This window comes from Apteryx rowi, unplaced genomic scaffold (assembly GCF_003343035.1).
Source record: "Apteryx rowi isolate R43461 unplaced genomic scaffold, aptRow1 scaffold_184, whole genome shotgun sequence".
Classification (NCBI taxonomy): domain Eukaryota; kingdom Metazoa; phylum Chordata; class Aves; order Apterygiformes; family Apterygidae; genus Apteryx; species Apteryx rowi.
Window position 1 is genome coordinate 1,039,550 of NW_020448130.1, and position 17,332 is coordinate 1,056,881.

At 43.3% G+C, this 17,332-nt stretch overlaps 1 protein-coding gene across 1 annotated transcript in view; it reads right to left on the reverse strand.

Moving 5' to 3' along the window:
• The window catches only part of NECAB1 (N-terminal EF-hand calcium binding protein 1), a 62,393-nt gene extending 49,453 nt beyond the window's left edge, over window positions 1–12,940 (reverse strand). The window contains exons 1-2 of the mRNA XM_026061711.1: window positions 12,899–12,940; window positions 8,458–8,482 (exon numbers count right to left, since the gene is read on the reverse strand). Coding sequence (XP_025917496.1) covers window positions 8,458–8,482; window positions 12,899–12,940 — 67 coding nt within the window. The remainder of the gene's footprint in view (window positions 1–8,457; window positions 8,483–12,898) is intronic.
• Between the last annotated feature and the right edge of the window lie 4,392 nt (window positions 12,941–17,332).

Sequence of the window (17,332 nt, forward strand, 5' to 3'; positions counted from 1 at the left end):
GCAGAAATTAATTCTTCTGTTATTTTCAGGATGTTATTCATCTTCTTCTCTTCATATTGATACTCAACCCTCTGCCTGACAGATTAAACTCTGTACAGTTACAAATATTTCCTAAATGGAGTGTCATCACTACAGTGTTTTGTTGCAGTAGGGATCATATTTGTACCTCAGATCACTTAAGCATGTCTGAACATCCCAGAGAGAGGATCTACAGCAGACACTTTTTAATAAACATAGATTTTGCATGCTTTTTTTTTTTTTTTTTGGATTAGTGACTTCAGAAATGGATGAAATGTGCCTCAGCTTGGACAGCCTGTCCCATCCACCATGTGGCTGTGACTACTATGATGGAAGCTGCAGACTCAGACTGCTGTCTGTTTTGAAGAGTAAAACTCTGTAATGCAGGGAGCATTTGGCCCTGTTCTTAACTCTGGCCTCTATTTGTATTACAGCTACTATTTAAACAACATAGAAAAGTCAGCACAAGAACTAATTTTTTCCTGAGTATATGATGTAAGGCTGAGTAGTAGGAATCAACTAAAGGAAGAAATGTAATGGAATTCTGGCTGCCAAAATGAACTAGAGTGTGAACAGGGCTGGCACTGTACAGAAGAAGACAATGGAAGAAAACAATCAATGCTTGTCAGCAGGGAGAGGATGAAAAAAGTAAAAGAAACACAGTTATAAATGGAAAGCTGACCCCATGGACGTCTGTGAGATTTTGGCAGGGCAGGTGACATTGTTATGCTGAAGAAGAAGTGTCCTGTTTTGTTTGTTGGACAGCCATGACTTCAGAAGTCCATGGGTGAGGCTGAGGCAAATCCATAACTCCATTTACACAGTTATGGCAATTTGTTCCTCACTGACTAGTATATCTGAGTGAGTTTTAAATGCAAGATTGATAATTAGCAATCAAAAACCAAAGAGAGAAGGAGCTCCACCAATTGCTTTTACTTAGAAGAGGTTGGAATTTTAAATAGTAGTTAAATGATAGTTTATCCAAACGGATTCAGCCTTTGCATGAAGTATAAAGAATGTTTTCAGAGCCTGATACTTTGTAACCCCATTGTGAATTTAATTTAAATTCATGTGCTCTTTTTCTTCCTTCAGCAGCATACTGAATCACTCATGGGGCTCTAAACAACTGTAGAGGATAAGGTAAGGTGCCCTGAGCACTGACAAATCTACAACACATTGCAGCCTATTTTTATAGTGGTCAAGAGTGTGCTGTAAAAGTAGTACCTGAATCCTGTAACTATATACTGTACTGCAGTATAGGCATGATGAGTAGAGCTGAGGAGTTCTTCACTCTTTTACTTGCTTTTATTTCTTAATTTATTTGACTTGAATGTATAGCTTCAAATCTGTAATCTTCAAGAAGATTCAACATTGGACAAATTGAATGCTTCAACAAAAACATTTTGAAATGTTTAATATGAAAAGACAGATTGTAGCTGGAGATAATCACCATTATAATCAAAATGAAATGTCAAAATCTATGAGAGCTAAAAACCAAGATAGCACAACATTGCGTTTAAGGTAGACCATTTCCTTTGACGGAGCTGCCATGATTACCTAATTAAGAATCTAAATACATCTGCTGTTTGGCACTGGATACGGAGAATGACTACCAAATACTGAGCATGATAAAACCAGCTTCTTTTCACAGATATGCTTTCTTTGGCTCATACAGCTACAATCGACAATTTAATCAAACTGCCTCTGCAGCTTTGGCCTTTGCTGAAAAAGGTGATTCTCATGAGTTATACAAATATCCAAGAAACTAGTGATTTCTGGCAACTTTCCTGAGGTAAACATATGAGTTTACTCATAGAAGAACAGCCTGAGTATGACACAAAACTTGAAACATCTCTCTATTTATCTCTATCCTTCAGATTCATTGGCTTTACACCAATCCAGAAAATCAATGTTCTGACAACACAGCCAGATTGGGCACTATAACTGTTTTCTTTATATTTTATCACACAAGAGCAGACATTGTCTTTTGCTTTATTGCTGTTTATTCTCAATAACATTTTGAAAAGTCTATCCCTAACACATCACAAAGCTCGTCGCTGGCAAAAGCTATGGAGATTTGAACCTATTCAGTTACCTACGGACTTCATACAATTACATTTACTGAAAAAGCTCTGATTATTTCAGGCATTTCTCTCATTTTGTATGAGGGAAACTGTTTTGCTAGTGTAATCAGCCACTGGTGAGCCAGGCCTCCTGCATGCATCCTCGTTGCTTGGATGAAGCTCAGACCCTAACGACCTTTCCTTGGCCTATTTAATAAAAGACACTTTTGCCTAGCCAAGGCTTTTTTCAAGTTTCAAGAATGGTTGTTATCTTTAAGGATGTGTTACATATCCTCAGCTCTGCCTCTTCTGCGGCACACTTCCCTTCCTCAGAGCTTCCAGGCAAACACGGTCTGGTCCAAGCGCTTCAGAGCAGCTGGGCGGAAATGCCTAGTGCAGACTCTCTGATCTTTGTCACAGGCAAAAACACAGAGGATGATGATTCATGAAAGACGAGCTTCTCTGAAGTCATTTTTCCTCAGAAAAATCAAATTTTAGCACTGTTTGCCTTGGCAATGTCATAGCAGTTGTGTTGCAGGGCTTGCTTGATTGCTTTTGTGTATCTTCTCTAATGTCTTTCATAAACATAATTTCTTCAAAAACAGGCACAGTTGCCTGTCCTTCTTGTAGCCAAAACTTTGCTGACCGGCAGACAGAAATATAGACAATAAAATGTATCTCCTTATCTAGCAGTGGTAAATTTAGAGATATATTTACTATGTGTTTTATAGAAGAGCTTTCCTTCAGGTTACAATTGACTTCTTAAATAAAATTAACTTCTTTATTGTATAGATGGTTTTATGTGCAAAATAAGCACAAATGCTATCCTCCAGTTAGACAGTCAGTAGCACTAGAAACACCAGCAGACTCCAGGAGACACTTCGAACGGTTTATAACTTTAATAGACAACAGCATCTCTTACAAAGGAAAGCCACACAGATATCCTCTTTTCTGAGTTGAAAGATGACCTCCGGGAGCAAAAAGACATCAGCAAATAATGAACAAGGCCATTTATAATCTGTATTTGCAGTCTCTATCCCCAAAGAAGATGGTAAATGGTGAGCCTGCAGCCAGTAAAGGATGTTAGAGGGATGCAGCTGAGCAGGATGACAGCGAAGGCAATGGAGCAGGGACAAGAAAAATGTGATTCATTGGAATATGGTACATGGGCAGCATAAACATGGGTCCTCATTCCCCGCTCGGCTGCCCCCAGGGATCTGCTGTGTGCCTTGCCTTTTCAGAAGCAGCAGATGATAGTCCATACCTGCTGCAGGAGGTTCAGATCAGAGCGTGCTAAATGATATTGCCATTTCTCAGCCCTACACACAGAGAAAACAGGAGGGAAGAAAAATGAACCAGATGCAAAAAGGAGAGGAAAAATGTGATTCATTGGAATATGATACATAGGTTGGGATCAGACCAAGGAAGGGCTGCCAAAATAGTAAACTTCAGTGTGCTGAAGAGCATGTAGAGAATATCCACTAGGACCCAGGCACTTGCATAAGAAAAAAACATGGACAAAACTCCTTTATTTAACACCTACACTCTCTTGTTAGGCTAATATTTGCATGGTTTTAGAGCTGGGATGAAATCCTCAAACCACTGCAATCAACAAGAATTTGGCTACTGCTGGAGTGCTATGTGTTTTACAGCGGGCACAGGAGGACATTTCACCTATAATTTCATATGTTAAAGCCAGGTGAGAAGGCACTGATAATACCATGCTATTTTATATTGTTTTAGAATTCTACATTTAAAAGTGTTATTTCCCTGCTCTGTGTCAGGGACATTAGGGCATGCTGAATGCAGACATCTCATAGAGCAAGAAGATTAGTCTCATCTGACTGTATTTTTTATTTAAAAGAATGTAATTCAGTGAAATGATTAAAAAATATATATTTTCAGGGAACAAAAGCTTTCAGTGTACATTTGTTTGAAATGTCAGAGAGTAAATGAAACCAAACATAAGCATGTTGGTCTTGGCAGTAGAACAGTTTGTGGCTGATCTGTGCTGGGTGTTTGATATTCTGGTTGGGCTGTCTCTGGAGCTTTAGTCTTGGTCTGTTTAGTCGATTTTTTCATCTTCCATCATTTGGTTGCAGTCATTCTTGACTACCTGCAGCATACTGTTTGCTATGCTCCCTACAGTTACAGCTTTTTTTTGGAAAGTTTCTTCTTCTATAGCAGATCTTACCTCTGGTGTTTACAAGTATCCTCCTCTTTGGAGCTTTAAGAATGTCTGAAACATAACTTACATTCAGTGCTTTTTCACAACAGCAGATCCCTATTTGCAAATTGATGACAACATCTATACACAAACCATCTTTCTTAAATCTGTCATATTAGAGCTGTCCTTTCCAACTAACCCATCTTGGAACTGATCTAAGGGTTTGGGGACAGGAGCTGGAGTTTGGAACAGAAACATAACCAAATACCAGCTCTAAAATTGTGGAGGAGACAGACAGCAAAATGATTCTCTTTTTGGAAGATGTGGCTGGGGAGAGCTCTCTCCTCCCTCCAGACTTGACTGGATGGCTATTTCCACATGGAAGAGTGCTAGAGGGAGGTTTTAAAGGCCAGGGTATGCTTTGCAAGCCCAGGCTCCCAGTGCAGGAGGCTAGGAGCAATGTATGGCCTCCTTCATTAGAGAATAGATGAGAAGGAGCCAGGCACCCCTCAAGAAAAATCTGCAAATGATGAAGTCGAAAGACTTCACGAAAAGGGAACAGCCCCTTCACCTGTCCTGCTCGCAGAGGGAGGGTGGGGAGGGAAGTGAGAGTCCTCAGGGTGCAGGCAAGGACAGGGCTCTGTCACTATTTTGCGGTACTCGGTGACTCTGGTCAGCATCGAAGCACCTTCCATCTGAAGGAAGACTGTTACTCTTGTAAGGTCAAGACGTACTCTCGATAGGTTATTACCTTTTTCCTTCTGCATTAAGACAGTCAGATTGTTTGCTACTGGATTTCTGCAAGACTGTCTGTATTTGAGTTTCCATTCCTGGGCTAACAGGACGGAATTATAGAAGGAGACTATCCTAATAGTGTGCATGTCAAGGCTGCAAGGTCAGGAGGGGCCCCAGGGTGAGTTTTACCACCAACTGATATCATTTCACTTTATTGCAAATGACTGCAAGGCTCATGGGGTGCCCCATGTCCCTATCAGTGTATCAGAAGGTAAATGAAACACTTCATGAGGACAAGCAAGAGGATAAGCACATATAGGTGCTGCAAACACACGTGTGTGGCAACCACTGTTGGCTGTGAGATGAGGGGGTAAAGAATTTTCTGGGTTGGGAAAGACTGCATTTGGCAGTTCCACTCTTTCATATTTCTATACTTCCCCCCAGTGGCTGGGGACAGGATTTTACTTTCTGAGAGGAATTTAATGAGTTTGATTTTGTTTTAAATAGCAAAAGGAATGAAACAAAAATTTTTTTTTCCTTTCCTAGCTGGAGTTTTGCCAAATTAGTTTTGTGTCAAGTCCTTATGCTTTCCTTTGAACGTATGGAGTTTTGTAAAGTAAAACTAAACAAGAGCATCATTTTGACATGCAAAACTGAAATTTTTCCTTTCTAAAAAAGGTCAATATGCAACATCTCATCTTTATGAAATTGCTTTTTTGCCCCCAGAGTTTTCTGTGGCTTTTGTGAAGATTATCAACTGTGTATTTTTTAGAACAATAATATTCCTTGCTTATGCCTTGTGTTCTACGAAATTCACGTGACATTTTCAGTTACTGAAGAAGTGTTGACCTAATCCATACAGAGTGGAGCTGTTCAGCCATGAAATAAGAACTACAGATAGAGTTTATGAAGCTGATCTTGTGGAAGCTATGCATAGTTCATACTTCCAGAAACGGCATGGTAACAAGATGATATATGTATCTATCTGGATGGGCAAGGAAAGAAGCCACTGCCACAAAAGAAACAAAATTTGTATGGCTCCTTTTAAATGGGGGTTTGACTGTTTGATAAAGTTTCTCACTTAAACCCAGGTCAGCTGTGTCATAAACATTTGTAGTATTTCTAAGTAATGCAATTCAGCCAGATTTCTGAGCTCTTTCAATCTCTTTATATTATACTTTATACTTTATACTTTATACTTACTTATACTACTTATATACTACTACTTTATACTACTTATCTCTCACAGAGAAAAAATATGGCAACTTTGAAAGAGCTCTATTAAGTGTGTATGGAAGAACTTTATAGATCGTGTCACATAATATTTGTTACTGTAAAGCAATACTTGGTTCCTGTATCTCATAAAAGGTGACACTGAAAGTGTAAAGTATCCTAGTCATTAGGAATTGTTAATAAGCTGAGTTGACAACAGTGTAAACGCGTTAGATACGTGTTCAAATAGCCAGTAATCTTTCTGAGAAGGTACCTAATGTCCCAGCCATAAAACAAATTTGCTTCGTATTAACGTGGTGTAAGACTGTGCAGTGCTGGACTAGCAGAGTGGAAGTCCCACAGGCAACTGATGGTTGAACAAACACATTAAGCTCATAAGAACTGAAATCATTTCAAGCTTATGGACTCAAATTAAGAGAACTAAAGTGGTTGAGCTTAGCCACATTTCTCCTGATAATATGTTATACAGCATCCATATATATGAACTCCAGCAAACAAAGTCTTTAGGGCTGATGTGGCATTGTATTGTTCTGGAAAGGGAAGCAGGTTTGATTGCACGAACTGTTTCCCCTACTTTAATAGCAAAGTAAAAGTAACAAATTTGGGGGTAACCAGGAGGAGGACTGAAAGTCTGTGGGCCGCAGAAGTGCTGTGTTTCCACTGGGGCTGGGACAGGGCATGATTTCAAAGATCATGACACAGGCACTCAGGATTAAGGAGCAGGGAGTCTTTTTGACTTCAGTGGCATTCCGCAGGGTCTGACCATAGATGGAAGCTATCATGGTGACCAGAAGGAGAGACAGGAGATCTGTGACAGAGCAGGCAACCTGGTTAATGTTCAGTCACATTCAGGGTCTTTGGGGGGATGAGGACCACTGTTCTGCACCACACAGAGTCTCGTGTCAGTCTTCAGTGTAGACACACAAATATCTTTTCCAAAAACCGTGAGGAGATCTGTGGTAACACCAGCAGAGTTTGGCTTGGTTTACATGCAGCTAAGCCAGCAAGGCATTGCCAAGGGGGGAAAGTCCTTCTCCTCCTCGCCCTGACCATGGGGCTCTGCTTGCACCACCACTGGCCTTGTGAGCCACTGGCGAGCTGACTGTGTGAGATAACAAAAAACACTACCAAAAACCCCTCACGGTGACTGGTGTTGTGCCCGGTTAGCTCTCTGGACTAGCCTGCCGTGGCTGAGTGGGAAGTGCCAGGTGCAGCCCCGATCTGGGGCAGGAATCCACAGCCAGAGGTGGGCTGGCGCATCTCTCCATCCTGTACTTCGTTTGCACAGTGCTAAACAACCATGAGCTTGTATTTCCTTCCCATCCTGTAAGATTTAACTCTGATATGTGCATAAAGTGTAAATATTGTTATGGTAATTGCAGCACTACAGAAGCTCTTCATAACCATGGCCATACTGAATCTCACACTCTCTGTGACATAGGGTGGTAGTGGTATTGGCTTCATTTTTCTGATGGTGGCACATGGCACAAAAAGACAATGTAACTCATCCAAAATTGTGCAGTAATTATGAGATGGGAAAAGGAGTTGAAGTTGGGTTCAAGACTATGAGTATGTGTACCTGCAAGAAAGGCAGTGATTGGCCCATAAGGCAAGGTCCTTCCCTTACTGTAGCTGAAATGGGAGCATGTGTGTGTGTGAGGACTTTCAGTACTGTGTTCCAACTTTCCATTTTTAAATAAAGGAAAAGTATACGTGGAAGGAAAATCAGTTTGTAGTATAAGGACAAAACTTACCCTTAGGAACATATTAAAAGCTCATGGCTTTTGTATTACAAATATGCAAATTGAATCCAAGGTTTCATTCTGTGTATTGCCGTGCAGAACAAATATACATCTGCAAAATGCTGGTGAAAAGCAAGTTTGATTGATGGATATAGCCTATGGTGTTTTAAAAAAGTAGTAAGATGGAGCTATTAACAAGTATTATTTCAAAACTTTGTGTGAATATAACACTGCTAAAAAAACACACACATGCAACAGTGCAAAGTGCACATCAAACACACAGGCCGATTTGTGAAAGCACAAGATCAGCCCTTAAAGAGCTTGTTGAATAGATCAGTGCACAACAATATACATTGCACTGGACCTGTACAAAATATCAAATGACATGATAGATAGCTGGTTTTCACGTTACGATGTTCAGGGCATGACTTAAAATGCTGTATCAGAGTGATGGATTTTTTTTGCAAAGTTGAGAGGGAAGAGAAGTGACCAGTCTTACCATTCTTGTCTGCTCTTCTTAATATCTAAATAAAAAGAGAGAAAGAAAGGAATCACTCTTTTTTTGTATGGGTTAATGGCACACAATTATGTATTTAATGAGCATTTATAGTTTGAGCTCTGTATCACATTTTCACAAGGCAAGCCCTTAGTGCGTCTCCATCCTTCTCTCGCATTGCTTGTTTTAGCTCCTCCTGTGCTGTGTGCACATAAAAACAAGACCATAATAACAGCAAGCCTTATTTTCTATTATTTTGTGTACGGTTTACAAGGATGACACCCAGGCACAAAACCTGGACACCGTATAGCTACTATGCTGCTGGACTCATAGGGCTGATAGAAGTGGCTTAAAGAAGCAGTGCAGGGGTGATAGCTGGGAGGATGCTCTAAACATCGGAGATAGTGAGAAAGACTCAGGATTTGCGTGGGGGATGGAAACAAGGGAGCAGCCAGGAGAGGAGCCAGGGTGAAGTGACAGGATCAGACCGGGTGTGGGAGGCAGCAAGATCAGGTGGGCGGGAGCGAATTTGAGGATGACTCTGGAAGTGAGTGGAAAACATACAGAGGGAGGGGAGGGGGAAACTACAAACGTTTATAAGCAGGGAAAGCAAGGTCAGGGAAATGAAATAAGAAAGTATGTTAGCAAACACGATCTAGATAAAGAGGGAAATCAGGCGGAAAAAAGGCTTGTTGTAGTCTGACAATAGTGGAAACAAAATAGAAATCACCTCAGAAGAAAGCTAATAATCTCTTTTATTGTCAGCAAATGGAAACAGTTTGCCCCTGTGCTTGCTGTTGTTCCTTTGCCACAACTCTTGTGCCACAAAAACTTTGAGATCTGAGCTTATCCACACAGTGCACAGGTCTGTCTTTTCTCCTCACTGTAAATGGCGCATGCTCGAGAAGCTGTTTAAATATGTAGGCAAGAGTCTCTAAGCCCTTGTGCAAAGTCTGAGAAAAGGATCCGATCAGCGTATCCCGCAGGGAAAGGGTGACAGAGCGCCAGAAACAGCCCTGCCACCAGGAGCAGGGACACACTGCACCAGCACAGCTGGGAAAAAAGGGCAGGAACAGGGAAACTGAGGCACAACGGGGCTACTCTGCCCTGAGCAGGGCTGGCTGAGCCTCACTTGCAGGACAATAGACTAATTCTGCAGTTACCATGGCAATTTTGGCACTTAACCATTTGGGATCATGTGACATTTCAGATGTGAACAGCCACCACTCTGCTGTGACACTGCTGCGTTCCCATCTGTAGTCCCCATCACTACTTCAGCCTTGGAATTTCACCCTGAGCAGCAATGGAAATTTATCTGGGCAACATTATAAACGAGTTCACAAAAAGGAAGAAAGCAAATCTTCAGAATATAGCTTCCATTACTGCTAGGAACACGAATAATAGGTAAGAGTTTCAAAATGGGCACATATATTTTTTAGAGTTGAAGGCAATGCAAATGTTCTCTAGTTTGGTAAGTAGCAGGAGTATGCTCTGCTCTTAGAGGTGAAACCAAATGAAAAACTGGGATCCAAATGCCACCAAGTTCTGTCGGACCATCTTTTGTTATTGCGTACTGTAGAGTGGTGGGGAGAAAAATAACAAAATTGTGACCCAGGTCCAGGATTTCATTTACAGCTTCTGAGCTGAATTTTATGATGGGCCAAGTTCAGAGCACAAGCAGTATGAAATAAACTTAGAAATAAATAATAAACTTAGAATAAACTTAGAAAAATAATGTTCTGAGATGTAAAGCAAAGAACTGGGCTTTGGTCTGCACAGTTATACCCAGATGAAAGAAAGCAGTGTGTGCCCCCAGACAGACGCGTATCGAAAGGGCTAGTGCTGAAATCCTGCTCCTCGACTCAGAGGTGCCCGGGCTGAGCTGCCTGTGGGGCCATGTATGCAAGCATGTCCCATGGGGAAAAGCAAGGCATGCTTCAGAGAGGAGCTAAATATGCCCAGCATGGGCCCAAGCAGTATCAACAGATCACAAGTGACTTGTGCCATGAGTCGCAATGGCCCATGCAGAGCCACACTGGGGGGTGATACTGCCACACAGCGTGATACAGCTCACACCCTGCGCGAGACATTACGTGCCCTGGAGCCAGGCACCGCTGTGCCCCTGGACCCAGCTGGGACAGGCAGCCGTGCCCGAGGTCCTTAGAGGCACCTGCAGCCAGCACAGCGCTGGTTTGCAGCTGCTAAGCTGCCCCAGAAGTCCAAGCAGCACTAAGTCTTGGGGAAGTGCAAAGCAGGGAACCACTGGAATATTGCTTTGGATATGGGAATAACACAATAAAATAAGGCTCAGATCATACTGGCTAATCCAGGTTGCGTAAATGAAGAAAATATCACTCTTATAAAGATTCCTGTTCTGCAGCAGGTGCAAAACACACACATCTAGACCTCAATATGTGTATAGACACATACATGTATCTAGACCCACACATATATAGAACAGACTTGGGAAGACCCCGCGTTCCTGCGCTTACTGCTTGCTGTGGGATGTAGGYTTGTAGGCTAGTAGGGATTTTGACACAAAAGCAGGGGAGGTTGTGTTAGAAATTACATCTCATTCTCACAGGGCCTCTGCCTAACTCACAGCAGGACTGGGGCTGCAGTGTCCTGTCTTTCTTCCGCAGTCTCCTGCTGCCTGCTCGAATGTACAGTGTTCATACAGATGGAGGTACTTCAGCGAGGGGTGATAAGAGAGCTACACACCCCAGAACACCTGTGATACAAGTGTATACCGCCACAGCAGTGCGGGCTCCCAAGTACCAGACCCTGCTTTGAAGCAGGCGGAGTCTAGATTTGAATTCAAGCTTTTCCTCTGCAGGTAGGAGTGGATGTGTGGGAGGGAGAGGTGGCAGTAACCGCTCTCCCTCCTCCTTGCTAGTTTCGTGAACTGCACCTGCTTCGCTATAAATATTACCCTGACAGTGGCTTAAAAATTGCTGAAAATTAAACAAATAATTTTGATTTGAAAGACATTTTTCACTTGGGCTGAAATGAGACGTTTTCAGTTTCTCAGGGATTCTGGCCATCTGCAGGTTCCTGACTCTGTGCTGAGTTGAATTGGGGAGCAGGCTCCATCTGAACGTGTCCTCCTCTTTCCTGAAAACCTGTGTTTCTCTTCTGTCTTTTCAATACATGCTTATAATTTTCCTGTTTCTTTTACAAGAGTTATTTATAAGATGAAAAAGTTGCATGTTCAATATACACTCGAATAGAAATAATAAAAGTCAATTAAGTCTAGTTCAAACAATTTCTTATGGAGCCTACAGAAATCAGGAGATGAGCAGATATGGTTTTTATCACAGGCTGTTTGAAATAATTCAGGGAAAAGCTTGGGGAATTTAATGTGGTCACGTTAGAGAAAGCATCTGGATAGACAGTCCTTAAGACAAGCTTCATTACATAACATGCCATTTCTAGCTGATATTGTGGACTGTCTCAGGTATGAGCTGCTCTGAAGTCAATCAGAGTTGGAAACAGAGCTGGTCTGTAGATCTGCAGGTCTCATCAAGGACAGAGGATACTTTGGACACCTTTGGGCTGGAGTTTGCCTTTTATCCAGGACTCGCCTTACACTTGGACCAAAGAAATTCTCTTTGCTTTGCTATTGTCAGGCAAGTTTAGACAAAACTCCATCTCTGAGATGACCTCAGTGACAGCACCAGACTTCAAGGTCCTCTGAGGGACAGGAGGGCTGGGTGCTTCATCTGGTGCCTCGCCAGGGTCCTCGGTGCCGAGGGAGGGCAGAGAGCGGTGCAGGGAGCTGGCAGAGGGCTGATGAAGGGAGGTGTGGGCTCCTTGTAGGTGCCACGGGGGCTTGGGTCCTCTCAGCACATCAATCCTGGGCACCCTCACCTCCAGCGGGAGCCTGATGGGAGCAACAGCTCGGGAGCAACTCCCCATTTTTGCAGGGATGAGAAACTCCCTGACTAAAAGTCCAGAAAGGAAAAATAGCAAGCAAGACATTTTGCAAAGTGATAGCGTTTTCACCCCACTGCAAGTTGTAGCGCCTCTTCTGCCTGCTCCCCCGCAGCTCAGTCGGCAACTTACTGCCCTCACACATGCCCACGATTAGAAAGAAAATCATTCCCTAACACAAAGATGGAACATAAAAAATAAAAAAATGAAGAACCCCACGGCTTCGCGGCAGCCCTGACAGCGGCAGGGCAGATCGCGCCTGCAGATCTGTTTTCTCCAGGCACCCCCGAGCCCCCGGACGGGCGGTGAAAAGGCGGTGCAAAGGCGCGGGGCTGTTTTGTGCCTCTCTGCCCACCCCTGCCCTGCCCGCGCTCCGCGGGGCTTCACTACCTCCCGAGCCCGCTACGGCCCCTTAAAAAAATATAATAAAAAATAAAAAAAACCGCCCCCCCCAAATCCCCTTGCAATTGCCGGAGGGGGGTTTCTCGTTTGGGGAGGGGCGCGTACTCACGTCGCGGAAGATGCGCAACCCCGCGCCGCGCTCCGCCGCCATCCGCGCTCCGCCGCCGCCCGGGGCGCCGGGGTCGGGGGGACCGTGGGGGCCGTGGGTCCGGGGGGGTCCCGGGGGGTCCCGGGGTCCGGCCGCCCCGCGAGGGCTGCGCTGCGGGAGGCCGCGCCGCGGCTCCGCCTTGCCGCGCCGCGGCTCTGCGCTCCTGCCTGCGGGTGGCTCAGGGCGCGGGCAGCGTCCTCCCTCCGCCGGATAAATCACGGGGGAAAAAAAAACGGGCTCGTCTTGCTTTATCTGGTTCTTTCGGTCTGTCAGGTCACAATTCCCACATCTCTGACCATTTTTGTTGCTTTCCCGTTTTCTTATCATTTTTGCTACTTTCCCCTTTGAGCACTTCAGCTGGAGGAGGTCTTTCTTGAACTACAGGACCCAAACTGAACAGGCTTTGAAGTCTTGGCAGCACTGATAGGCTACTAGGACTAATCGTATTTTCACTTGCCTGACATAGCCATCATGATAACCTGCACCTCTGTGAAAGCACTCATTTTTGAAAACAAGGTCCTTGAATAAAATACACCCTTAGGATGGCCTGGCCAAAATCAGGGGCTGAGAGGCACTGGAAGGTGACGGGGTTTCTGGAGGGTGTCAGGAGCTGAGGTGGGGGAGCAAGCGCGGGAGGCGAGGGAGCAGGGACACGAGCAGGCACTGCGAGCCCAAAGGCAGGCGACACGGCGGCTACTGGGGTGCGGAGGAGCGGAAGGCCGCGGGAAACGCCCCAGCGCTCCTAGCCAGCCACGCGGCGCTGCGCTGTGAAGTCTCCTTGGCTTTTACAGTTACTGGAGGCTACGTGCCTGTGAACAGTGCAGCCCACCGCTCCCCCACGCAGGGCAGCCTGGCGCGCATCCCCCTCGGGGGCCGCCACTGGCAGGTTGTTTCCACCTCCATGTGCCTCTCCATAATCCCACTTTCTCAACTGCATCCTCTTCATTTTAGATGATGTTTCCAGTCTGTTGAGATCGTTGTGAATGTCAGCCCTGTTTCCCAAAGTGCTTCGAGGCCTTTGTAGCTTTCGTTAGCTGTGCCTGTAAGAAAAGGACGTGCACAGCTCCAGTGCAACCTCCTGCTCAAGCAGGTTCTCTCTATGCTCAGACCAGGCTGCTCCGGTCTTTGTCCAGTCGGATCCTGAACACCTCCAAGGGTGGAGCCAACACAACCTCTGGGCAACCTGTTCCACTGTCCCACAGTYCCCCCGGGGGAAAAGTTTTTCCTTTTTCCAGTCCAAACCTCTCTTGTTTCAGTCTATGCACTTTGTTTCTTGTCCTCCCACCATGAACCCCTGGTAGATGGTATTGCAATTATATATAATGTATTACAACTGGTAGATGGTATTACAGTTCATAATAAATGTTAGAGTGAAGTTTTTATTTTAAAACAACTTCCCATACTAAAAGCCTCTGTTGTGGCCTGGCTTTGGGTCATTTGAGCTTGCTCTGTGTGAATGTTTCTACAACTTCCACTTCTGTTTTCAAGTTGCAAAAGAAAATCTGAGAGAGGACAGAGAAAAATGTCCAAAAAGAAACAAGACATTTCATGGGGCAAGAATACTTATCCCACTTACTGAAGAGTACTTGAAATAGATGGAAAATCATCTTGGGTTACTTTTGGTTTTTAATAATACTGAAAGGCTTTTATTTAATCTGCTTTTTGTAACAGAAATACAGGAATGTATTTCTTTCCAAACAGAGAAAAGAAGAAAATCCGAAGGTTGTTTCAAGAGCCAGGAGGGTGAAAGGAGATAAGGAAAGACTTCTTCAGACTGTATATGGGGCTTGTGTTTGTTAACTGTTATAATAATAATAATTATAATAATAATAATAATACCTATTTAGCTTTAATGACTAATTATTATCTTGGAATGAAGAGACTTTTTTAAAGAACCAATATCTTTCCCCTTCTATTAGTCTTAACATTCAGTGTGAATATCCTAAGTCTGTCTAGAGAAAACCTTCCTTAAAATCAATGAGAAAAACATATGTAATCCTGATATTTTTAGGTAAAAAACAGACATTTAAAACAATAAGAAACAAAAATAACTTTCAGGTCCTTTATTACATAAGGAAACGTGATCTCAGTTATTAAAAGCCTTATTTGCAAATCCCCTTCCCATGAATAAAAAACCCGACAGTACTATTTAAGTAATCATTTTTACAGAATATTTAGTTTTAAGGCTTAGATGAGCAAACAGATTTATGAATAGAGTAGGTCAGTAACTTACTGATGATACATTTTTCTACCACTTTAACATTTTCTGAAGTACTATCTCAATTTTAACAACATTTTGATGAACCTACATTTCTAAATGTCACAGGCAGGGTGAAAGTTCCAAATTTTAGGCAGCTTCTCCATTTCATTCAATTACTTCACTCTGCAGAGGATCAGGGAAGTAATTTCTGAACAAGATGATATCTGGGGGGTGGGAAGGGGTATACAAACATGTGGTGAATATAAGTATTGCATTTGCCACACTAATGGGAATATAATGGTTTTGTGAAGTATCTATGTGAGGTTAGCTGAAATCAGCTGAAAATATGCTCACTGGGACAGCTGCAAAGCTATGTGCTGCTGGTAATCTGAACAGCAAATAGAGTGGTTTCTTGTGTGTATGAGGCTAAAACCTGAAACTGTCTGCTCTTTCTCTTGCTGTGTGTTACATCATTAAACTTTCATCTAGAACCCAGCCTATTGTATCATTGTTTTCATTCATGTGAAATGAAAAGAAGTGGCCAGCCAGTATTTAATGAGTTTGCCCTTCTATCTGGGAAAAACAAAGAAATGAAAACCCGCTGTAACAGCTTCCTTACAATTAGGGCTGTGCAACAAGAGCCATCAGCACTGAGATAAATAAAAAAACTTCCTTTTTACTGAGGAAACGCAAGCTGCCTCATTCTCTGATAAGGGCTCTAAATCATTCCGTAGCGGTTAGCTATGTGCATTGCCTGCAAGTGATAAGAAAAACACTTTACAATGCTTATGTCAAAATATAACCTTTCAGACAGAAGGACAGCTTGCATGCTAGGGTACTCATGGGTCAGTAATGAAAAGTATTCCTTGCCCTAGGTTAAGGAAATGGGTCTGCTTTATGGTCCTTTTTGACCTCAGGAGTGGTATGGTACATATCAAAACAGCTGAGTTACTCAGCATAAAATGATGTCTCCCTCCACCTCTCAAAACATAGTGCTTCTCCTTGGTTTGAACATCTGGTGTGGTGTCCTGTAGGCCCACCCGGAAACAGCCGTTGGTTGGGTTACTCAAGTGCTGCCTCTCATAGTAGTTCCCCCACGACTTTTCTTGATGGGAAGCTACAACTACAGAAAAATTGCAGAAGTAGTATGTGTGCAGCCACAGCTGGTTATAAGCAGTAAGAAAGGATGGTAGTGGCCACCTTTCTGTTCCACCACCTTGTGTTTCTGCACAGGCTAATCTGACCCGACTGGCGAGCCGATATCTCTGTCACTCCAGGTTTTCTATGACAGGGATTGTGAGGATGGAAAAGTGAATCTCCTTCCATAGGGTGTCTGTGCCAGCGAGAGCAAGGATGGATGTACTAAATCCTGAAAGGAGTGATGATGTGCCTAGAAAAACGCTGGCTTAACCACCTATAAAGGGAATATATGACCATGGCTAGTTCACTAGATGAAAAGCGCTTCAAAGATCCAGGAGCTCACTTTACTCTCATCCTGATCCCTCTTGGGGCAAAACCTGAGCCTGCCCCAACCTACCCTTCCTCCCCTCCTCTTTTCCCTCAGCTCCCACACCCACTTTTTGGTGGAAAGGAGCTACAGCGTGCCCCAACAGGAATCCAGTGCAGACAGCTGGGATACCGTAAGTCCAGCACCTACATCCACAGGTAAACCTGGATGCAGTGTGTGTGTATTGAAGGTTTTCTTTAATTCATCGGGAAAAGAGATGTAATGTAAACCCGTAATTGCACAAGAGAAATTAAAAGAGAGCTGTTGGTTTCTGTGTTGCTTCTGCAGGAGGAAAACAAATCATTTGCATTAGAACATTATTTTGCTCTTTTTGTTTATTTGCATGTTTTTCCTATAATGGAAACATGCCTGTTTGGGAAAATGACTAAAGGCTTACTCATTCAATCCAATTTCTACATAGGTTTTCAAGCCTATTTTTTCTTAATAGCTAGGTATCTTTGACAGATTCCTGCCAACTAGTAGGAAATGAGAGATCTGGCATCTTAGATAGACTTTAGACCAGCAACTATGAGCCTTAGTCTGTCTTCACCCCTCCTTTCCATCTGTAGGAGACACATAATACTCCTGGGACAGAAAATGAGCATTGGAAAGGTAAACATAGTAAATATTGTATTCTTCAGGGTCAGTAATGAACAGCAGTGCATTAAAAGTGCCTAGGTAAACTAAA